The 25,769-nt window shown below is 34.7% G+C and overlaps 1 protein-coding gene and 1 pseudogene across 9 annotated transcripts in view; both read right to left on the bottom strand.

The window, feature by feature from the left end:
- The window catches only part of LOC138323344 (calcium/calmodulin-dependent protein kinase type II delta chain-like), a 92,540-nt gene extending 67,053 nt beyond the window's left edge, over positions 1 to 25,487 (bottom strand). For all 9 annotated transcript variants that reach the window (XM_069267912.1, XM_069267920.1, XM_069267918.1 and 6 more), the window contains exons 1-2: positions 25,331 to 25,487; positions 18,234 to 18,328 (exon numbers count right to left, since the gene is read on the bottom strand). In XM_069267912.1, coding sequence (XP_069124013.1) covers positions 18,234 to 18,328; positions 25,331 to 25,395 — 160 coding nt within the window. In that variant the 5' untranslated portion in view covers positions 25,396 to 25,487. The remainder of the gene's footprint in view (positions 1 to 18,233; positions 18,329 to 25,330) is intronic.
- Positions 107 to 14,700, bottom strand: LOC138324166 (uncharacterized; annotated as a pseudogene).
- Positions 25,488 to 25,769: the final 282 nt, after the last annotated feature.

Below are 25,769 nucleotides of genomic sequence, written 5' to 3'. Positions count from 1 at the left end.
AGACCGGTTTAGGAGAATGCAATATATTTGAACGAAGAACGGTGATCACAATAAAACAATCGTGGGCTCTGTTATCAAACACTGCACAAGGGATGTTTTTATCTCTTTACTGGGAGTGAAAACAATGCGGAGCAGACATTGGTGATGGTACAATGGAGGCGTGTGTATCCTTCTCTATAAATAATGCATGTGATCGTATAGAACCCACACTGACCTCCGTGTCAACAGAGCCAACGCTCCCGACACATTCCTGCATTTGTACAGAACAGTTCGCTAAAACACAAATCAAACTGCATTACAACCACTTTATGATTAATTGACAGTGAGAGTCATATCAATCATTCCATTTTCCCCGTAGTAATATTGATTTTTCGCTTGGCTAAGTAATCTGTATGTGGCAGAAGACAAAATTATTTTTCAAATTATAATTATCTTAATCGCCCAGTTATCTAAGCATTAAACTATCTTCCTATGGCATCTATGGTCTATATATAGATGCCAGAGCTTTGCAGACAATCTCCATGATGCGCGCTAGTGCACTATGAGATGATTGTCTGCAAAGTTTTGTCATCTATATTGACCATAGATGCCATAGGAAGATAGTTTAATGCTTATATTTAGATTATCAACTCATTTTAGGGTTTCCGCATTAAAATTGTTTAAGCTAGACAAGAAAAACCGTTTATCAACGACGATTTAATCCACAAGATGGAACAGCCATTTTAACGGTGATCAGTAGACGTCAACATTAATGACGTCACAATGGTCACATTTTGGGTGTCAGTTATACCGTCATATACTTCACTTTGCCTTGATTAGTTTATATAGTAGAAGTGACAAGGAAATGTTATATATACTGAATTACTATACAACATGCTAACAAAAAAAATCTAACTGTAATCCACTAAGTCATCCAGCTTTACTTGTCGGCGTAATACAAATCAAAGTTCTATTTTATCATTCATGCCAAAAGCGCTCCCTGGGTGACAATTTAAATGTCTAAGAAAATTCCTCAAAAATCTAATATTGTTTGCTGCAGATATGTATGACATTGAAGGATAATGTCTACTAGACTTCCTAACTTCTCAAAGGAAACGAAAATTTAAGCATATAACTTGTAAGCAAACTTATTTTAGCTTGTAATAAAATTTTGCATATTTCATAGGCGATTTGAGTTTGTGAAAATCCATAAGGGCTAAAAAGTACACTACAGAGGACTCCACATAATCGTTTAACGGTTATTTGAACATTTCGGTTATTTGCATAAAATTCTGTGGTCCCGATTTTTTCCTTCTTTATCTTTGTTTTTCAACTTCCAGTTATTTGAATAAAATATTTGTGAAATTCTAAAAATTAAAAATAATCTTTAAAAAATCGAATATTTTTCAATTTTGCAATATATTTTTAGCGAAATTCGCCGATATATGTTTCAAGATACTTCGATTTTACTAGAAATCATCATGGTGACAGATTAACATTATCGTATTGCTGGTTATTTTATGCATGAATCTGCAAAGGTATTGGACGCTGTTACGATTTACATCAGCAGCGGTACATCATTACTTTAGTATAATCATTGACTCAAACATCTAATTAAAGCATTTGCACATTCAAATATGTTTATTTATTAACGTAAAGTACCTTAGTTCGCGATCCGTTGGAGATACCATGCTTCCTTACAACAATCGCCATTCATGAGTAGTCTCGTTCAACCAGAGTCTTGTTGACTACGACAGACATGTGCATATCAAGCATCTCGTTGAGGGAGACATAAAAGCATGCAAAGTTGGCGTGCAATGACTACCGCAAATTTCGTATGTAGGATACAAAAGATACTTGCTACGTTGTTTCATTGCTACTTCAATATGAATTAATTTCTGAAATGTTATCAAGCTATTCGCCGTATAGATCAACAATACAGAAAGAATTCTCAAAAACACATTTATGTCTAGTGAATGCATGGCTTCATCACCTGCCGCCATTTTCGAATTCATACACATGTGTAAAAAACAATACTAGGCCTACTAGTTGATCGGCACTTTGAAGTTTAATCAAGATCGTAAGTTCATTTTGCCAGGCAAATGTGAGTAAATTTGTTTATTATTAAGGTTCAAATTGCAGACACAAATTCAATCCTGTTTAGTTATTGCATTTGATATCGATCGTTTAGCTGTTTCTCAAAGATTTACGTGTCGATCTAACGTAAACAAGAATCTAATATTGGAATATTTTTTGTTATTAAACAATTAAAATCGATTTACAACTTCAAAAATAATTACTTGTTGTTCATTTTAAGTGTAAATAATTTATGTATTTATCAAGTAAGCGAAACGATATCTATTTGCCTGTTCACATATAATGTACATATGTGTGGGGTCAAACAGAGGTGCAAAATGCCATCTCCACCTATTCAAATACTCCAGCTATTTGCATATTTTCTTCTGGAAAATTACTTATTCAAATAAGTGGAATCCTAGCTCTGTACATGACCTTTTAAAACTGTAGTTGGTAGTATCATTTCATTTTTGTTCAATCAATCCAACTGCTTTTGGTTGGTTTTATTTATAACATTCAATAATACATTCTATTACATTCTTCATCATTTGTTCTTCCTAATCCGTCATTATCATGGTCTGCAACTACTTTGTCAGTCTAGAGCAATGCAATGAATAAGTCTAACCACTACTTTGTCAGTTTAGTGCAATGCAATGAATAAGCCTAACTACTACTTTGTCAGTCTAGTGCAATGAATAAGCCTTACTACTACTGTGTCAGTCTAGTGCAATTCAATGAATAAGCCTAACCACTACTTTGTCAGTTTAGTGCAATGCAATGAATAAGTCTAACCACTACTTTGTCAGTCTAGTGCAATGAATAAGCCTATAGCCACTTCTTTGTTAGAAAAATAGTCTATTGCAATGCAATAAGCCTAAATACTACTATGCTAGTCTATTGCAATAAGCATAACTACTATTTGATCACTTATGTTGCAATACAAAAAGCTGACCTGCAACTTTTGTTTCATTTTCATGCTAAATAAGAAGCTAATACCGGTGACTTTGTTAGTTTTTAGCTCTGCAATAAACCCTTTCTCTAGAAGCTGATTTGGTTTCAAAGCAATAAGCCAACACATATTGGCAGCAGTAATCCAATCTAGACCCATCCACTTTAATTGTCTTGGTTATTCTTCAATAATCCCACAATTGTCGCTACAATGCAAATCAACATTTTCAAAAGATTGACAATTATTACTTTGTGGAAATGGAAAAAAAAAATCATATAATGGACTTGCTTTGCCATCATGAAAGGTTCTTATAGTTCTTATAATATTCATGATATCTACCTGTATAAAATCACCACTAGCAATACTACACCAAAAGGCTGTTGTTTTTTAAGCTTTCACACGGACATGCTTTAACATTCACACAATTATGTTACTACAACAGTACTTAATGGATTACATCAAATTACATTTCCCTGTTAATGCCTTCAGCTTCAAGCTATATTCTAGTACGGATGTTAATCGTAATTAAACAGCCTCAGCCCTTCGATGGTTTCAAGGTCAGACGATTGAGAACAACTGTATGACCTTATCAGCCCTAGTTGACCTCCAACATGGACCCGATCCTATCAGCCCCTACCTCTAGCCAGGAAGCTGACAGAATTATTTTTCAAATGAGTAATCAATAATCACAGGACATTGATCAGCCAACTATCCACTCATTATCGTCAATTTTCCTGCAAATGAAAACAATTTTCAATGTGACCCATATCAGTGTACAGTGTATTGATAGAGTAAAATGAACCAATTTCAGTAGTATATGATCAATAAAGAGGTGTTTTTCTACCCGCCCTAGGCATCACATTATGACAGGTCACGTTAACAGGAACTTCACATAGATAACCACCGTTATAGCTATTTCACCAGGTCATTTTGTGAAAGTGTTCTAATAGATGCAGAATATCTGTCAATTATCCCATATCTTTATCAATAAAAATGGCAGATATCATTAAAAATGGCAGATTATCCTAAATTACTTTGACAATTTTTGGGGGGAGGGAGGGGGGGGTGTTAAGTAATAGCAGGAAGCTTTGAAACATGGTTCAATGATTTTGCTTCCTAACAATGCTATTAAGCTATAAGGTACTAAAACTGTAAATCTTGAACAACCCAGTAAATCCAAATTAATTGTATTGACATGACCATTGTCAATCATTTTCCAGTTAAAGGAACATTATTCAGTCTAAGAGAACATTAAAATTTGCACATATTTCAGAAACAAATCAGTTCTAATAGAAATTGATTTAGTTGGTTTTACTGCAATATGCCAGAAAAGCCCACTGTAGTGAAATGTATTTGAAATGTTCAAACTCGCTTACTGTCCGCCATTACACATAGTGGTCGTATGTCTTGTATGCTGAACCCTGGCACTTGCTAGTGTAGTAAAGAAATTTTTGTTTCAAATCACTCTTACAGTAGTGTGTTTTACCTTATTAGATGCATATTCTTGTCTAAAAATAATTTCATCATCCTCTGTGGTTATGTATTGCAGTTGTTTACCATGCATGACTTTGGCTCGGGGATGAGTACAGCGTATATATATGTTGTACCTGCTTAATCATATTGACCAAGGATTTGGAATTTCAACGTTGTACCTGCTTAATCATATTGACCAAGGATTTGGAATTTCAACGGTATCAATCAAAGTACTTAACAATGTCGTGGAATTTGTCAATATTTCTTGTTATATGTTTCATAGGGCATATAGAACATTACATTTACCGTATGTCATATTCTGCTTTGTGGTTATGTAACAGAATTAGCCTCACTGAATTGTCCTTTTAATACTAACAAAATTAATCCACATTAAACTCATACCATACCCAGCCTCCAACCTACCCAGATATACAGTAATCCTAAACCAGTCATTTTAAGAAAAATGTTCACTTATAATCAGATGTACTTTGACCTTCAAAGCAGGTAAATATCATATTTACTAAATCTTAGAGTATTTAAAATTTCAAATAATTACACCATGTTTCCACCATTTTCAGACTGGGATAGCTTTGATTTTATGTACAATAATTTGAACTTGACTTCCCTTTAAAAGTAGCAGATATGAAAAGTTCCATTGACTAGTGCAAGTCACATAAAACATAATCTGGGCAAGTCAGGATGTGAAAAGACAACATTTAGAATTCACCTTTGACCTTATTGTTAAATTGGAATGTGTAGTCCTTAGGGGAATGCATGAGAAGTACTTCCTTTGAGGAAATGAATGTATTGAGAACAAATCACTAGAAGCTTTAAAGTAACATCAGTGTATATATACCAACATACAAGTCCAATTAATTTTTGTACTTTAGCTTTTTCAATGCAGCGCACCATAATTTGACAAAAGTGCGTTGTAATCTGCATTCAAACTACAACTTTTGCAGAGATTGTGTAAAGCCCAATCATGTTTTAACACAAAAATAGTAGTGTATTCTGATGGACTATAACTTTTATTCTAGCTTAAATAAGATTAAACAAATAGAAGTTCAGGTGCTTGTTTGGGGAGTACAGAGATGTCTTATATATTTTCACTGCAGCCAAGGAAAGTATGTAATGTATTGATCTAGCAGTGTGATACTGCCTATATCGCCTGTGAACATATTGGACCTGTTAACAGGGGAATATGGTGTAACATTGCACCTCTATCATCTCAACTTACACATATACACAATATATCTATACCAACCTTCTTTCATGATTTCCATTTCAATTTTGTGAAGATTAAGTTCACTTAAAACATCGATCAATATAAAAAGAAATTGATATTTATTCACAGAGATTTACTTTCGCAAAAGTAAATCACCTGGGAAAGAAAGTTTTTTAAGATACTTTATCAACTTTTAAAGTCTTATACCAGGGTCATAAGTTGGAAGCATGTCTAAATACCTGAAGTAGTTTGCAATGTGACTACTGATGGAAGGTTTGTGGTTGTTGTACTGAAACTTCTTAATCTTTAAAACCAACAGTTGTATAATAAGACCTAGATACCTTGAACATGCTGATTATAAACAAAGACTCCGAGCAGTGTGCAATTGCCCTTTTTAGTCAAATCGAAACAGAGCAACACCTTTTCACTTCATACACATAAGCTGATGACACATTTAAATTTTTCCTTTGAACAATAATAAAAGCAAAAGAGAGATCTTTTAGCATCATCAATAATGAAAGTATAATTACTGTGCAGCGTCCTTTCTAATATGGCATCATTTGAGCTCTATTGGCAGACACCATTTAGGGCTGCATTGCAACAACTATGAATGTCTATATACTGTGTTTAATAATTGATGTGATGACTGTAACTGCAGGTAAGAAGGACAGGCTCCGGCCCCTCAGCCCTCCCCCTTCTCCACTTCACACCTTGTATAGGATGGTGTAAAACTCGTGATTTATCATCGTTATATAGTCGGTGATGGATCCTGCAGTGCCCTACTGGATGCAGAACTGAGCCAGGTTACGGCCAGATTTACACTAGTACTTTTTATCACACACAATAATCAATGGCTTTAGTGCAGTATGCTTCTTACCCTATGGGAAATCAACCAATGGTTTCCCATACTCTCACACAAAGGAAACAGATTAGCTCCGATTGTGATGCGTGCTTGTTGCTCCAATAGTTAGAAATGATATCCCAGTGAACAGTATTATGAAAACAGAATTTCTATGGCAGTCATTTGCTATTAAATATCAAATTACAGCTATCAGTGAAATGGTGAAGCAGCGATAAGCTGATGAATTGTTAATTACATTAGCTAACCATCTACTTTGTCCTAGTTTTCTGGTTCTAGCTATCTCCTATACTATCATCCTGGAGCCAAACCAAACACAGCTCTGAAGCAAATTAGTCCTAAAGTATTGTAGCTTAGATTAATATGGGCATGGGTTTGGTTTTATATTGCTGTATGTCCTATTATATAATTACCAGCAAGGGTCATTCATGGATACACCAGGTATAAAAAGTGGAGGAAAGATAGAATACCCAGGGGAAAACATTGTCAGTGCCAGGACACATAAATAATACAGGTTTCTGAGAGATCATGAAATATATATAAGAACATCTTACAACCGCTAAGCCACCTTTAAGTGTGATATGTACACCCATTGTCATACTCATTATACCATGTATAATTTACAGGCTGTTCACACAGCATTCTAAATATTGGAATTTCCCTGTCAACTGTAAGCAAATTACCAATACCAGCGTAACCTTGAAACTGTGTACATATTGTATTCATGACCAATAATAACCATCCTGTTACATAACTGTAGATCTCCCCATAGACACATGTAATAATAATAGTATTCCTGCTTTCTACTTTAATTATCTATGGGGAAAGGATTACAACAAAAATGAAAGTTTTCCGGTTATCAATTGTTCCGCACTTGCACAATACACAGTTATCTGTCCTTGTGGGTAGGTGTTAATTGTTACGTCATATGTTTACCAGCGTATGTAACACCATAATTTTCAGAGAAAACAACTTAAGTTTTGGTTACAAAATAATGATGCCACACTAGATACCTGCAAGGGAAGTAACTCTGTAATATGCCATGACAGAATATCATAGGGGAGACAAACAACAATTATTTGCTGAAATTTACGATCTTGTCCAGAAAGGTTTCCTGGAAATGATAAGAATATCAGAAGTAAAATAGAATGTTAGCTGGAACTCAAATACATGGTTAAATTTTGAGAAGTTTAATGGAATCCATAAAGTTATGTGGGTTGATAATGCTATCGCACAGAAAGAACCCGAGAGTTATATATTTAGGGGCTTTCTGATAAACCACTGAATTGCTGATGAAATAAAAACCATCATACACAACTAAAATAGAGCCTGTTCATTTGGACAGAAAAACTTGATAGTGCATACATGTACAACTAATGACAATTCAACTATAGTCTTGATTGAATCACAGTTACTGGCACATGTACACCATAAAACCATCAAAGGCTTGTTCTAAATGTACATGGCAACTTCCAACAAAGACAGCTTTATTTCACATGTATCAATTACAGGCAGATAAAAGGGAGGGACTGTACATAACTCTCATACTGGTCAATCTATGTGCATTGTCTCCTATGCAGCATTCTATATTTGGGAGCTGTTCAATTATTTACAGGACAATTTCTAAAAACAAAAGCGATTCTTTCTAAAAAGTCAGCTGCTATATACAGAATGTGAGCACGACTGCTAACCAATAATCAAAGGCCAGTCGGGAGGAGGAAAGTTTTGTTAATCTCAGCAAAAACCTGAATTTCTTTTTAACCTACTCCTTAAAAATCAAACTATGAAGATTTGTTAGGTTTATAATAGGCACTTATGCCAATGTCATCAAGGTCTAATTTCCTAAATAGAACCAACAATACACAATGAGCACAGTGAATTAGACTGGTTATTTATGTGGAGATAATGATTGACATCGTTGTGAATTTATATACTCTTATTGCAAGGTCATGAAATTATGGACTCCTTTAATGTTCACTTCCTTGTTTCAAGTGTAAATTTTCATAAATTTTGAAATATAAATAAATGTCTAAATGGCACTGAATCTTAAGCTATAATTGGGGGTTTTTTCAATGCTGGACTGATACCAGAAGTATTGATGGTTACATTAAGAAAACCAATTCCATTATTATATATAGCTGCTATAAAAATTGATAAGAATACAACTTTTCCTTCAAGCAAATCTACAAACTGCATCCATTTTCAGCAGTCGGTAAAATACACAGCCTATCACAAATGTGTCTAGCTAGAATTCCTTCAAATCCTGTAACACAACGATGAGAAAAAGCACAGGTGTTTCAACTGTATGGGAAAACCTTGGACCAAAACAACAACCTTGGCCAAACAAATTACTGCGGTCGGAGAGTATTGATATATTTAGTCTATCCCCTAGTGATCAGTAGATTTCACTTGTGAAGCTATCATTAGCGGGTTTACTTCTTAAGTCAATGTGAAGCAGCAAAGCTACTGATCTTAGAGGTTTTTGTGTAAATCTGCAGTGCTTTATATCTTGTTGGAGTCAAGAGGCATGCTGAATAATTCAAAAGAGAAGGAATTGGACTGGTGAAGATTTGTGTTACTGCAGCACTCGCGGAGGCCTATTGTTCTTCTACAGTCTATATTGGATCTGACTGCCACTCAATCTATCTGTAATTCTCCTTAAAATTAAAGATTTCTATTTGTAAATAATCCTAAAGAAGCTGTAGGAAAAATAAAGATAATAAATCTGGATATCGTTTAGATTCAATTGAAGAATGTTTAACATATTCTGACGACAGCTGCTTTAGCAATATGGTAGAGAGATTAAGAATATATAATACTTATAAATATACAGCTAGTAATTTCGACAAGACTGAAATTTTCTTCATTTCAAAGGAGAATCTGCAAAATAATAAGTGATGGAAAAACCATTGAAATTTATACTCTTTTGGCCTGAATAAGAAATTGGACTCATTAAAAAATTGTGAAAGTTAAAAATAACTAAAAAATATAACCAGCCTGTACTTCTATACCCATGCTACAGTGGAAAATGCTGAGATATAACCTTCAAAGCTTAAAGACTGTCTTTCACAAGTCTAAAAGTTAGAATACAATGTAGCAATTAATCCAAATGCTTCTAACACTTTGCTTTACTTTACAATTTTCAGTGTGACCCAAAGTACAATATCTGCAATGTTCAAATTACAGACAATGTTTGGACACAAAGTAATAGTACATAGAAATGCTCAGTACTCAGTCCCCCCCCCCCTCCCTATTATACAACCAGGGCATTAAAAGAAATCCCTGCTTAGTAATCTGAACATACACCATCGAGGGAAAAAGCATCTAACCTTTATCTTTTATTATGTACATAATATGTAGATGAAGAATATTGATAAGAAATCTTTTCAAGGTTGGTCGTCAAAAGTGTATTACATATCGGTAATATGCTTTGCTTTATACAGCTACAGAGATGATAGTGTGAAGCAGTAGATTCTGCATGTTCCTATCAAAGCCTCACTTTACATGATAGGACTAGATCAGGCAATGTTAAATGATAGCAAAACATTCAAACATTTATAGGAACATGCAGAACAAGAAAAGATTGGAATTGTAGAACAAGAAAAGATTGGAATTGTAGTAAAACTCTAAAGCAGACCAATTCCTTCTCATTTGTTTGCTTTTGTAATTTACATCCTATTATATCTAGGGTCATTAAATTAAAGGACATGCCAGCTGGTTATTGGGGGTAGAGGAAAGCCAGAGTACCTAGGGGAAAAACATCTATACCAACAATCATTAGCTAGCAACAGACCCATGTGGGACTGGAATTCAAATCACACTTAAGTTAGTGGCCTTTGTTGGAACATCTTAACCACTTGGCCACCATATGGCCCCTTATTTTGCAAGCTTCATACCATGATAAGTTGAAAATGCTACCAAACTTTCAACTAATATGATTCAATGAAAAGGTGAGATGTACTACTACTAATTATATAAGCCCTAAATCAAATACATGTAGTGAATCAATGTCAAAAGGAAAGAAAGTTAACCCTTCAAAGAAAATAGACTTCATATTTGATCATGAAATCAATTGAAATCCATTTTCATATCTTGATGTTATTATACATTTTGCAATTTGATGTCAGATTTTGTTTTTAGTGCTTTAAGATTCTTTATGATTAAGTCTTTCCTTCGTATTAAACTATCAAATAGTATATGATACACCGATCATCCAAAGAATGTAGGTGCCAAAACCTTAATTGATATTGAACATTTCTACCTATAGTACAAATGCTCTTTGTACTTTAAGGTAAAACCTGAAAAAAAGGTATCAAGCCAGCAGTAGGCTTTCTTTTCATCCTACACTAATATCTACAGTTCTTATATTAATGATTTCATCAATAGGTAAACAAACCCTATTATGTAACACTTATCACAACCAGCATTTCTGTCCCTTTTTTTGTTCTGTCTTTCATCAGTTTGTAGCCGTGATAGAACATGTCTTACTGCCATTTTGTGTTACAGACCCCAAGTCAGCGTTCGGCTTCTTTCTTTTCCAATATTTCACTGCTGGAGATGCTGTGCTATATTCCTCAACACTTTAAACACCATTGTTTATAGTTTCACATCAGGATTGTGGGTTTGATTATTTTTCCGCACTGATTTACAGAGATAAAAGTGAGAGCACATGTCGACCAGTGCAATACAGTGCTATCTGTGATTTAAGAACACAGATTCTTGTGAATGAGGAATTCAAGATTTGTCGATTTCTTCCCTCAATCTTATTGTGTGCCTAATTTGTATGCACTCATCTTATGCCTGTTAGAAAAGACATGAAATCATTTTCAATTCTGTTAAAAATATTTTACTCCTTAAATCCAAACATCAACATATTTGCTATTGGTATCACAGTCAGGTCACACAATCAATATAAGCATACTTTTGGGAACTGTTTTTTTAAATTATTTTTTGAGATTAAAAGTAATGATGATGCAGAATAAAAGAATCAAATAGGCATTCCTGCTGTATTTGGAAACAAGTTTATTTTTTTTTACCCTACGTACTTAAAAAATGATTTTTGGACTTTTTCAGCAATATCAGCCATCTGAAAATAAGCCCATGGCTATGAAGCTTGTAGTCATCTTGTGATTGAGATACGACTAGCAATTAAACATGCACGACTAGAACCAAATCTTAAAGCCAACTTTAGAATGACAGTGTCTTATTTATCAACTACCAGCATGAACACAACACCTTATGAAACTTATGCTTTGACGATCAATATTTCGAGTTTTCAATCTGGTACAAAAAGAAAGGACAGAAAGATAGAGATTAGGAACCAGCGTATATATAAGTCGTGTTGTTATCAAGTTTTGGTTAAGATGTCCCAACAAATTACCAGAAGCTACCTGTGACCTCTGGGTGTTTGAATCCAATATGGGGCAGGTACTGACCACAAGTTGGTGTGGTTTCTCTGGGTATTCTGGCTTTCCTCCATGTGCACCATTAATCTTACACATCCTTAAATGACCCTGGCTGTTATTAGGGTGTTAAACTTATCAAACTGTTTGTTAGAACTGTCTGTGATATTTTTATACCCTGGTTTGGGGTAAATAGCTAATACCCTGGTTAGGGGTAAATAACTGATACCCTGGTAAGGGGTAAATAGCTGATACCCTGGCTTGGGGTAAATAGCTGATACCCTGGTAAGGGGTAAATAGCTGATACCCTGGTTTGGGGTAAATAGCTGATACCCTGGTTTGGGGTAAATAGCTGATACCCTGGTAAGGGGTAAATAGCTGATACCCTGGCTTGGGGTAAATAGCTGATACCCTGGTTTGGGGTAAATAGCTGATACCCTGGTTTGGGGTAAATAGCTGATACCCTGGTTAGGGGTAAATAGCTGATACCCTGGTTTGGGGTAAATAGCTGATACCCTGGTTAGGGGTAAATAGCTGATATCCTGGTTTGGGGTAAATAGCTGATACTCTGGTTTGGGGTAAATAGCTGATACCCTGGTTAGGGGTAAAAAGCTGATACCCTGGTTAGGGGTAAATTGCTGATACCCTGGTTAGGGGTAAATAGCTGATACCCTGGTTAGGGGTCAAAATACTTGATACCCTGGTTAGGGGTGAATAGCTGATACCCTGGTTTGGGGTAAATAGCTGATACCCTGGTTTGGGGTAAATAGCTGATACCCTGGTTAGGGGTAAATAGCTGATACCCTGGTTTGGGGTAAATAGCTGATATCCTGGTTAGGGGTAAATAGTTGATACCCTGGTTTGGGGTTAATAGCTGTTACCCTGGCTTGAGGCAAATAGCTGATACCCTGGTTAGGGGTAAATAGCTAATACCCTGGTTAGGGGTAAATAGCTGATACCCTGGTTTGGGGTAAATAGCTGATACCCTGGTTTGGGGTAAATAGCTGATACCCTGGTTTGGGGTAAATAGCTGATACCCTGGTTTGGGGTAAATAGCTGATACCCTGGTTAGGGGTAAATAGCTGATACCCTGGTTTGGGGTCAAATAGCTGATACCCTGGCTTGGGGTAAATAGCTGATACCCTGGCTTGGGGTAAATAGCTGATACCCTGGTTTGGGGTAAATAGCTGATACCCTGGTAAGGGGTAAATAGCTAATACCCTGGCTAGGGGTAAATAGCTAATACCCTGGTTAGGGGTAAATAGCTGATACCCTGGTTTGGGGTAAATAGCTGATACCCTGGTTAGGGGTAAATAGCTGATACCCTGGTTTGGGGTCAAATAGCTGATACCCTGGCTTGGGGTAAATAGCTGATACCCTGGTTAGGGGTAAATAGCTGATACCCTGGTTTGGGGTAAATAGCTGATACCCTGGTTAGGGGTAAATAGCTAATACCCTGGTTAGGGGTAAATAGCTGATACCCTGATACCCTGGTTAGGGGTAAATAGCTGATACCCTGATACCCTGGTTAGGGGTCAAATAGCTGATACCCTGGTTTGGGGTCAAATAGCTGATACCCTGGTTAGGGGTAAATAGCTGATACCCTGGCTTGGGGTAAATAGCTGATACCCTGGTTAGGGGTAAATAGCTGATACCCTGGTTTGGGGTCAAATAGCTGATACCCTGGTTAGGGGTAAATAGCTGATACCCTGGTTAGGGGTAAATAGCTGATATCCTGGTTAGGGGTAAATAGCTGATACCCTGGTTTGGGGTAAATAGCTAATACCCTAGTTTGGGGTAAATAGCTGATACCCTGGTTAGGGGTAAATAGCTGATACCCTGGTTTGGGGTAAATAGCTGATACCCTGGTTAGGGGTAAATAGCTAATACCCTGGTTAGGGGTAAATAGCTGATACCCTGGTTTGGGGTAAATAGCTGATATCCTGGTTAGGGGTAAATAGCGGATACCCTGGTTAGGGGTAAATAGCTGATACCCTGGTTAAGGGTAAATAGCTGATATCCTGGTTAGGGGTAAATAGTTGATACCCTGGTTAGGGGTAAATAGCTGATACCCTGGTTAGGGGTAAATAGCTGATACCCTGGTTAGGGGTCAAATAGCTGATACCCTGGTTAGGGGTCAAATAGCTGATACCCTGGTTAGGGGTAAATAGCTGATACCCTGGTTAGGGGTAAATAGCTGATACCCTGGTGAGGGGTAAATAGCTAATACCCTGGTTAGGGGTAAATAGCTGATACCCTGGCTTGAGGTAAATAGCTAATACCCTGGTTAGGGGTAAATAGCTGATACCCTGGTTAGGGGTAAATAGCTAATACCCTGGTTTGGGGTAAATAGCTGATACCCTGGCTTGGGGTAAATAGCTGATACCCTGGTTTGGGGTAAATAGCTGATACCCTGGTTATAGGGGTGAATAGCTGATACCCTGGTTTGGGGTAAATAGCTGATACCCTGGTTAGGAGTTTATAAGTATAATTATAGATTTACAATGATGTAATATATATATATAATGGTCATTGTTTACATGGATATCTTATACTTCTGATGCTGAGAATATAGTTGTAACTCTCAATCAACATCATCATTTTATATATATAATATATAATATAAGTCAGACTTATGTATACAGGCAATGTATGTTAATTAAATGATTTGATAATTATAAGGATTTATGCTAGGATTATTAAAACACTGTAATTAATGTAAGCTTACTTTATCCATTTCATAACAAAATCAGTTAGCCATTATCAAAGTAAATTCAAAATAATATATTTTCTAATAATTCAAACATTAACAATATGGAATTAAGAAAATCCTGATACATGTGAATTACATGTTCAGACAAAGGCATTTTTGACAGAGGAGGCTATAAGGGTACTAGATATACTGATAAGATATACAAGATGTCGCTGCAGGCAATCAATAGACATGTCTCCGTTCACAGTTTTGTTAGTTAACAATACAAAGACAGCTCCTTTTCCCTGGTAAGTATCTCAGCAGCAGCAACAACAAGTTAACGATGTTTCCCCTTCTACAGCCAAACAAAAACTATATCACCATTGTTTTTACTAGACAGCCGTTAAAGTGATATTCACGTTGCTAACTCTCTGGGCTAGTCACAGACATACATATTGTCTATAAGTGAAAAGGTGATGAGGAAACCAGCATCAGAAAGTGAAAGATGGCAAGTGACATGGTAGGTCAATGATTTAAATCAAAGAGGGAAAATTATAGGTCATAGTAACTAAAGGGGTCAGAGTGGCTACAATCCCAGGGGAAAATTTAGGTCACATTGATTTTACAATCAAAGAGGGAAGATATAGGTCACAGAGACTTCACAATCAAAGAGGGAATATATAGGTCACAGTGACTTTACAATCAAAGAATGAAGATATAGGTCACAGTGATTTTACAATTCAAGGGGAAGATATAGGTCACAGTGACTGACAGGTAAGATATAGGTAACAGTGACTTTACAATCCAAGAGGGAAGATACAGGTCATATTGACTTAACAATCCAAGAGGGAAGATATAGGTCATATTGACTTAACAATCCAAGAGGGAAGATATAGGTCACAATGACTTTACAATCCAAGGGGAAAATTTAGGTCATATTGCACTATCAAAGAGGAAAGATATAGCTATAGTGACTTTACAATCCAAGGGGAAGATTAATTAGGTCACAGTGACTTTATAATTCAAAAGCGAAGATATAGTTCACAGTGACCAAAATCCTGGAAGCAAAGATATATAGGTTACAGCTAAAAGTGACAACAATTCATTTCTTGTCACTCAGATACACCTACATAGAGGCATTAATGTTTTTAGTTTAAAATCGGTTGCTGGTTTTTTTCTTCTTATAAATGAGGTCAAATGCAAAACCCACCAGAAACATTATCTATGAAATCGAAAGAGCCATTTTAGACTGTAACTGTAGAATTCTTATTGGATACTATTGGATTCCACCAATATTATGATAACAAATTAAAGTACATCAGAAATTCATCCAGTATTGTCATGTATCAGATAACTAAGTATATATATATCCAATTTCAAATCTACCATGTATATAAGATAAGCAATTCCGGTAGGAATTGATAGCTATAAGCATCATCAACAAGTAGAATAGATGGCTTAACTGTTTCTGTCTACAAAATGAGTTTTATGATATCAATCAATATTACAATTGATTCTCAACAGAACATTAGATATTAGATACAATGAGGTAAGATTGGTTTTTTCACCACTCATGATCATCTCATTTCTATATTACTGTCATTTCACTTTGGTTGTAACATTTTCTCTAACATATTTGCAGTTTTTTTCTCACATAAATGTAGCTAACACATGATCACCTATAGCTAATCCTGCAAATTACATATGATTAACTTTAGGTGAAATACCATCATCTATTTTAGATTTCTACATTTGATCAGTACTATTACTGTAGATTATTGGAATTTATTGCCACAACATGAATATACAAAAGTACAACCTACCCCAATAACAGCACTTACAAATCTTTATAACCAATCAACATCAATAATCTGTAGTTAATTACTCAAATTTAAATGTCACTATATAATTAGGTGAAATCTGCTGATATGTTTTATGTGGAGTAATATATTCCCACAGAGTTGTACTAGATCATGATCCTTACCCAACCGTGAATCTTCACCTGCCACCATAGTCAAAGTGACATTAGAATGTCTTACTACATTCAGTTGAGAATACATGCAGGTAAGGAATTAAGAAGAATTTATTGGTTAAACTTTCTTAAGTTTCTAGGTAAGATTGGTTTTTCACCACTCATGATCATCTCATTTCTATATTACTGTCATTTCATGTTACCTTTGGTTGTAACATTTTCTCTAACATATTTGCAGTTTTTTTCTCACATAAATGTAGCTAACACATGATCACCTATAGCTAATCCTGCAAATTACATATGATTAACTTTAGGTGAAATACCATCATCTATTTTAGATTTCTACATCTGATCAGTACTATTACTGTAGATTATTGGAATTTATTGCCACAACATGAATATACAAAAGTACAACCTACCCCAATAACAGCACTTACAAATCTTTATAACCAATCAACATCAATAATCTGTAGTTAATTACTCAAATTTAAATGTCATTATATAATTAGGTGAAATCTGCTGATATGTTTTATGTGGAGTAATATATTCCACAGAGTTGTACTAGATCATGATCCTTACCCAACCGTGAATCTTCACCTGCCACCATAGTCAAAGTGACATTAGAATGTCTTATCCCATTCAGTTGAGAATACATGCAGGTAAGGAATTAAGAAGAATTTATTGGGTTAAACTTTCTTACTTTTCTGTTTCTTTTATCATTTATAGAGGAAAGTGTATGAGGGAAGAGGGGGATTCAATGATCCTTATTTCAGAAATTAAGATTTTATATTGAAACATGCACAAAATGTCAATCTTATTATGACCCTTTGACCTTGAAAGTGATGAACATCACTTATACCAGGCTCATACATCCTATGTTTATATAAATTGATGATTCACCATGATAATAAACTTGTCTGTACCAAATTTTACATGGTAGAACTCTAAGCGTTGATTAATTATTACAATATAGTTGTACAATATTAAATGTAAGGCATAAAATCATTGTTAAATATAGGATATTGGTGGTGCATTACCACTGGATGTCAATGACACTGCTTACTAGTGTTATGTTTCTTTGTGTATACGGCAAAAATAAAATCAAATAAATGACAGGTTTAATCTGGTTTAAATGTCTGCAAACATCTTAAAAATGGTCCTTTCATGGGAAATTAAACTTACCAAAAGATATATATTGATAACCGACACTTCTGCCATCAGTAAGTCTAAAGTCTTCTTTAAACTAATTATAATATAGTTTTACATTTTCTGAACTTGGTCTGCTTATCCACAAAGTAGACCAATGAATTAAACATTGGATAAGCACTTCCTCCAGTAAACCTGTTGCTTGCTTCAGCATGCTTTTTTAAAATTTAGCATAGCCAATATGAGCTAACATCATTGAAATTTTAATAAAACTTGTACAAGATATGCTGCTATTTCTGTCATCATCAAATAGGAACAATATTGTTTTGTAACAAAAGCATTGGACAATATTGCATAATGTAAGGAAATAATTGCTTGTTCAACATAAAGTACATGTATTATATATATAAGAGATTCTCAGGCTTCATAAACCTGCCACATAACACACCCATCCTCTTACCTCTGGCTGATAATTTCTTTGTATTTATGATTTTTGCAGCAAATTCTAAATTTGTGGATTTCTGTACACATCTTCTCACAATGGAAAAAGCACCCCTGCGAATAAAGGAAAAGACATAGTTTATATCACGTTCAGTGTTTTTCAAAACGTTTTACAGATGATCAAATACGGTAGGTGTGTATTGAATACAAATTAATAACTAACAAATCCTAGCTCAATTTTGAAATAAAACCGTGTACATTACTGGACAGTAAAATGACAGGTGCTGTATTTGATAAACAGGTAAATGATTTAACATTATAACAACCAGAAATCTGCAAAATACTAAAATGGAATGAAATATGACATTCTGAAAATCACACTGCCTCAAATTTAATCTGCATAAACAAGAGATTTTCATATTTTTCTTTATCATATGACCACTTTTAAGTATAAGGGAATGCATGCATGGCATATCCAGCTGCAGGCTCTCTGAAGGCTCATGATCACAAAATAGGAGGTCAGGCCACGGTTTCTCGAAACAAAAGTGTAGACTTTTAAGTCAAAACTGAACCCTTATATAACTTATGTTAATATTTTTGGCTTGTCCTTTTTTTTTTACTTAATTTTGTTTTGAGCATTTGAGGCTTTCCCCCTCTCATATGCCATCCAGATCAATCATGATCAGTGATCAAGTATATATATAGCCAACACAACACAGATCAGTTTTATTTGTTTCTCAGATATCTGTGGAGTATTATCAAACTGAACTAGTTTGTTTCTAAAGCCATCTGATCTGAGAAAACTATATGTGGAACAAGTAGCAAATTCAAGAAGGGATGCATTATATAATTAGATCTCATAAGCTCATGATCATCTATCACTAATATGAAGTTTTTATGATTGCAATACACAGTAAGTGTTTTGCAGAATGAAGTGAACATCATATACAAGACTGGTAGATGATAATTCAGTGAGGCCAAAAGTCTAGAACAGGCCAACAATAACCACGGAAAACATTATTTCAGATCACAGCGATTGTGTGCATGAACAGACCAAATTATTCATTTACAAGACTACTTGGTCATATAAAAGCTTTTCACATTGTCTGGCTGAAAATACCCCAGAATTCCAGCTAGATTTGTGTCATCATATATAGGCCAAACCTATAAATGTCCCCACAAGACTGATATTCCCACAAGCCGTCCCTAGGGAGTTCGGTCATTGATACAGAAGTGAGACTGACCAGCTACTTCAACAGTTTCGGTAAGAAATATAGCTCCAGGAATAAAGCGGAAGAAAGACTGGTGTTTTTTGTGCAAGCTTTTTTCCCTGGATTTACTACAGGATTGTTTCGACTGTGCAGCAATGTCTTACACCACAGAGAAATCTCCCAAGCAAATGAAATATTGATTTATAAATCTACAAAGGTCAGGTCTGGTCCAGTCAATATCAAACCTCCTAACAACAGCTATTTCATTAGACCTTCATCAGTTACAACAATTTACTGTATCAAGTCATCGTCTTCTAAAGGGCACAGCCAAACTCGTACATTTAGTTTAAAATAACACCCAAAACTTCAGGTTCATCTTTACTAAGTGTAGACGTAGCATCAGTAGTCTGCGTAAAAGTTAGCTGTTAAACGTTCCAGAAATATAAACATGTACATAAATATGTCTGTCTCAGGCTATTGTCAGGACCAAGGGTGTCTGTGTCATGTAGTATTCATAGCATCTTCAAAAAGAAGCATTTAGTCTCGTACAATAAATTCTGTCATTTTCGTCTGGGCGTCGGGGAAGAGCTACACAATGGGTTTCTTGATTTTTCCCCGTATTTCTGAAATGCAATTCGTTGATCAGGCTCGAACATCATGCATTTAGACTTTCAGTTTACAGTGGAAAAGCATATATATCATTTGATTAATCATTGATATGAACAAAGAATTAATTCAGTCATCTTAATTATCCAAGTAAAAAGAAATACCACCCATTAAGTGTATAGGCCTTAAGTCTTGCGTTAACAGTTGTGAAAAGTCTCCATGTAAATGGCATGTCATCATAAGGCAAATGATCACATGAACCATACATTACCCTGCTGATAACCAAGATCAACTCCTCAAGATAATGATCACTTTTACTTGTTTTTTACATTATGACAAAGACAGTTGGTATGAGTCTGACGTTTTGTTTCATTATATAATCACGTAGATTCTACCAACAAATGCTTATGGCAGTCAACTAACTCAAGAAATATTTCTTTGTTTATAATTGTAGCCAATTCATAAAGGTTGTAAAAACATACATCTTTCAAAATCAGCAAAAATAAGTGATCAATACATATAAAGGCCTACTATACCTTTCCGGAGTAAAACATAAAGGTTTCTTCAAAACCAATAAAGATGCTCCATCGCCGACAGAGCATAAATGATATTCATCATTTGAACAATAATTGGTGTTTAATTGTGTATATATATATGTCTACTTAAGACAAAAATTATATAAAATAATGTATTTTGCCTTTGGTGCATGCACAATCAGTACTTCATTCCATATAGGATATAGTGCCATGGGATTTTTTCGAAACGCAATTAATTATTTTTTTATATTTTTAACTTAAAGTAAAATTAGAAGCTCAAACTTTTCAATGGTGGTAATGATGTATTATGGTAATGATGTATTAAAGTAAGTAGTTTTTGTAACTGAAGAAAAATATTAATCATAAGCTCCTGTTTTTGATAGTGAAAATATACCATTTGTCAATAGTGAAGCATCTTTAATATATACCATCAGAAAATATATACCGATGGCCTAATTAGGTGAGTTTACAACACCAAGCATATGCAAGATAACAGTGTAAAGTCATATCGCTATTTTGCCGTCTGAAGCAGTGATAGTCAACTACCATGCAGTATTTAGGACGACGACGGGAAATATAAGGCGAACTGCCTTGTAAAAATTTACATTTTATTTATTTTAATCAAATTGTTCAGAATGTGATGGTAAGTGTAGTATTAATGGTAAGTTAATAAGTTTGTGACACAAAAATTTTTTTGATCTCCTACTCGTTTTACATTCCCATTTTAAAAATTAAAAGCTGTTTCGGAAAGGTAGTGGGCCTTAAATAAATTGTGAAACACATCCACCCATCCATCCACCCATCCATCCACCCATCCATCAATCCATCCATCCACCCATCATGATCTGATCACATGATTGATTGATTACATTATGTAATTATTGGTGAACTATTCAATATCAATAGAATATGAATGAGTGAGACAGTATTTAATTAATAAGTCCAATAAAAATATATTCTTGTATCAACTTGGTCATATTGATCACATACATTAATATATAATATGTATCATTGTGTAATATATATCTTACAATTATTGATTGTTTTTATTCTTCTCAATTTGGACACATTTTATTGATTTCTGTACCCAATATCTATAACAATTAATGTCAATATTACAGTGAGGGCATATAGGATATAGTTTGAACCTGCTAGTATACATATTGTCCAGCATTGGGATTAATTAATTCCAGTCATAATCAGACAGATAGCTGTCTACCAGACCGGAACCATAACATGACACCACAGACCTTCCGGCTAATAATATTGGTGTTCAATTATAAGCGTAACATTTAAACATCAGGGCATGTCGGCATGTCCGCTACCATCAATGTAAATAAATCAATGCAAAATGTGTACATTGAAACTATATATATATTTTCAAGGTTTCCATCACTTCAAAGATTCTTGTTTTTATAATGTGTCATGGCTAAGGGACAGATACTCTTATGTAAAGGAATAGGGTACCAGTGAAATTTAACATAAGGTTAAGCAAAGTATGCTGCAACACCAAAAAATTCTATTGTCCAGCTGCTACTGTAGTTTTGTGTGCTTCAGGAGTGATACTTATTTCTGTGGGTGACAACCAGTATAGCTGTCACATTGTTACAAGCTAGATATAGCTAATATACGTAGCTATTATGTGATATAGCTAGTCTTAGAATATTTCTATACTATATAGAAGTGATGACAAAGCATGAACTTGATATTCCTTTAACCACAAATAACTCTAGAAATTTCCAGTATTATTTATGCAGATCAAGTTGTTTAAATTCTTTTACAAAAGAAAACCATGCATAAGCAAGGCAAGTATGAGAAGTTTAGATTTTAATCTTTCACTTTGTTTAAATATGAATCAACAGAGAAATTCTGTTTTGAAAAAGGAGGGGCTTTATTTCACACCCACATATTTACGCCCACCCAAACCACCGCAGCCTTTTTTTTGGCCATCTGAACACTTAAGTACCAGTTTAACACACTTACTGGATGAACTGATATGTGGGGCAATGGCATAACATATATAGTCATATCTGTTTGCTTTTTTCTCTTGGTGAACAGTTACACCCTTATCATTTCAAGTTATATTTAAACTGTGTTATCTCATGCTTTCATTTATATCCAATTCCATTATTGAAAGAAGATAAGGGAAGATTCAATGATACATATCTGACTGGCCAGGTACACTGATAAACCTGATCCTATAGTGATTCCAGGGGAGTTGTGTGAAGTCGTAAGTGTAGTACTAAAACCTACAAATAAAGCTTGTGGAAACACAGAACCAATTTTCACACATACCAAGACTCATTTCCTCTCACTTAGTATGTACTATTTTAAAAGTGTGAGACCCATATAATGTAAACGAAATAAAATTTTTATGACGTTCACAAATTTAGCTTTTATTTTTCTCATTGTCATCAAAAATGATGATCTATATATACCTTTCTATTTTAAGAAAATTAATGCCCACACTAATTTTTCTAACAAAGATCTAGACATCCAATCTTTCTTTACATCGCTGACCACAATAAATCAGGAAATCATTCTTTTTTCTGAAACACATTAGATTCTGGTAGTATAAATAAGAAATGTGATTGAGCAATGAGACTAACTTTGACTTCCCCATAAATATGTAGTGGATTAAAATGAATCCGCCCACAACCATCCTCCTCAGGCTGAATTTTCAAGTTTTAGTTTTCGTGACAACTAAAAATTAAGTCTAGATCTACAGTCAATTTTTCGGTAATTTTTTTTCACCAATACCTCCAGTATATTTAAAAGTATTTCAAGTGTCCTGTTCATGTGTTGTTGCTGAAAAAACAAGTTCAATGCAAAATTCAATAACTATAGAAAGTCAGATTATTGCATTTCAAATAGAATTTCTAGTATTAAATGAAGTCCTCATGTATTTATCGTTCCAATTTTTTAGTTTTGTGACAAATGAAATTTAATATCTTTTCCTAATTACACCCTTGTATTATCACACAAAAATTCAGATTTTCACTTCCACTCACACTATAGCTATCTGCCTTCAACGTTGGCTAACTATCAGATGAAATACAGTATCATAACTTGGATGTGGTCTTTTTCCATCATTTGTAATACACATATGTAATGTATACTACATAATCATTACCTACATCTTATGATCTGAACCCATTGTATTAGTAATTAACCCCATAAGTTGACAAAGAGTAGTTGAAGGCTGTCTTCAACTGGGTTGTGAAACCATTGAATCTAACTCGAAAATTACATCTCGATCAAGCAATGATTACAATGTAGCTATATATATATTGACCCCAGCTGCCTTTGAGTTAATCAATATCATTGTACATGTATGTATGTATGTATGTATGTACCATCATCATTATGATTTCCTTCTACTGATAAAGTACACAGAAATTATAAAGAGATTATATTTTACATAATCAAAAACTATTATAACAACTTGGAAACCCATATATAGCTAATTTTTCATCAAACAAAATCAGTCCAGATTAAGTTAAATACCCAGGCCAGGAAGGTTCTAGTATAAGGTGGTTTAAGAACATGAAATAAATAATATTCCATTTGTCAGATAATATAGGTGTTAACCAAAGTTAATAAAAACATAATTTGAATAATGCATTATCTTTCAAATTTTCATGTCTCCTTTAATTTTTGTCCTTACTTAATTCAAAATCATGCACTCTCATTCTTGTTTCATAAGGAAAAAAGACAGGTAAATTACCAAAATTAACAGGAAACAGAGGCCTGCACCTGTTACATAGTTACAGCCGTCTGTGATAAATTGTTGTATATGGGTGCTGCCAGAAGAAATATGGAGCATAAACAGTAATTAATCAATGAAATAAGAATATGACAATGTAATTATTGATGCTTGATATTGGGTTAAAATTATAACCCTATATATAGGTTCATTACTATACATGTGCCAGAATTTACTCACTAATAAAAGCAAACCTATGTCTATAAATAATTAATTGGACAGCAGGACACAGCTTTCACTGTTGTTTATTAGACCATGAACGATCAAGCTTATAGAGCGAGACTTTACGTACAGGTTGTATTATCTATAGGCACATTATATTACTGTTTGTTATATAATAATTCTATGTGTAACAATTCATCTTATTCAAGATTTGCTATGTGAAGAAAATTAAAATTTTGCAGAGAAGAGTTAAAGGGTGGATAGAGTTGACTAAATACTTATTGATCACAATCAATATTTATGCAATGAATTTCTACCGTGGGCTTAGATAGATGAATTCTATTCTAGCTGTGGTGTTAGTTTTGAAGATGGCCATGATCAGATACACCCAAAATAACAAGCATATTTATCGACACATATGTGTTTACTCTACTTTTCACTAAACAAGTCGATTTCTATGCATATATCAACATATGCTACAGCAAACGTCCAATACACAGGTAGGCCAATATCATCCCAATACACACAACCCTAAACCACACACCCCTACCACTAAGAGACTTTCATGTAAACGCAAATTATAAATCCAAGTTCAATTGGATAAATCCGCATTCAGACGAAATCGCGCGAGCCCCAATGTAGATGTGTCTCCTTTCGTGCTGCTCCGCTCTCACACATGATTCCAATACTAGGATGACACTGCCGCTGACAGATACACTGTCAACATCGACTCGCCATTCGAGCCGCGTTGGACACAATCCGTGACGCTCGGTGATGCATAAATCCACGAACGATGAAAATTCCGTGTAAATAAAAAAATAGTATCCATACTTACTTCCCAAGTTCTTCTTTTAGATCGTATATATCACTAAATTTCTGTGTAGTAGTCTGGGCAGCCATATTGAATCTGAAATGGCCCGCTAATCTCGCAGGTTCTCGTAAACTGGGTTGGCGAGATCTCGGTGTACTGTTTGTAAACACTGAAGCAGCATCACTGTATCAATTTGATGGTTCCGCTTGAGTAGTTTTACCTAGTAGGTAATCAATTATGTAGTCTGTCGATCTACGCGTGCTTCCCGAGTTCTTGTAGCCAATAGCTCATTGGATTTAAAGAAAAAAATGTTAATAGGGGTTTATCATGAAATGTTTCATTTTATCAGAGATTTAACATATAAGGAAGTGTACCAATTTGGGTAGCGTCATGTTATAGGCCTAGTAGGCCGAGGTACATGTACATTTTGTATCTTATTAAATTTTAGTCAACAAATACATAT

This window comes from Argopecten irradians, chromosome 5, assembly GCF_041381155.1.
Source record: "Argopecten irradians isolate NY chromosome 5, Ai_NY, whole genome shotgun sequence".
NCBI lineage: Eukaryota > Metazoa > Mollusca > Bivalvia > Pectinida > Pectinidae > Argopecten > Argopecten irradians.
This window is presented reverse-complemented; position numbering and strand designations above follow the sequence as displayed.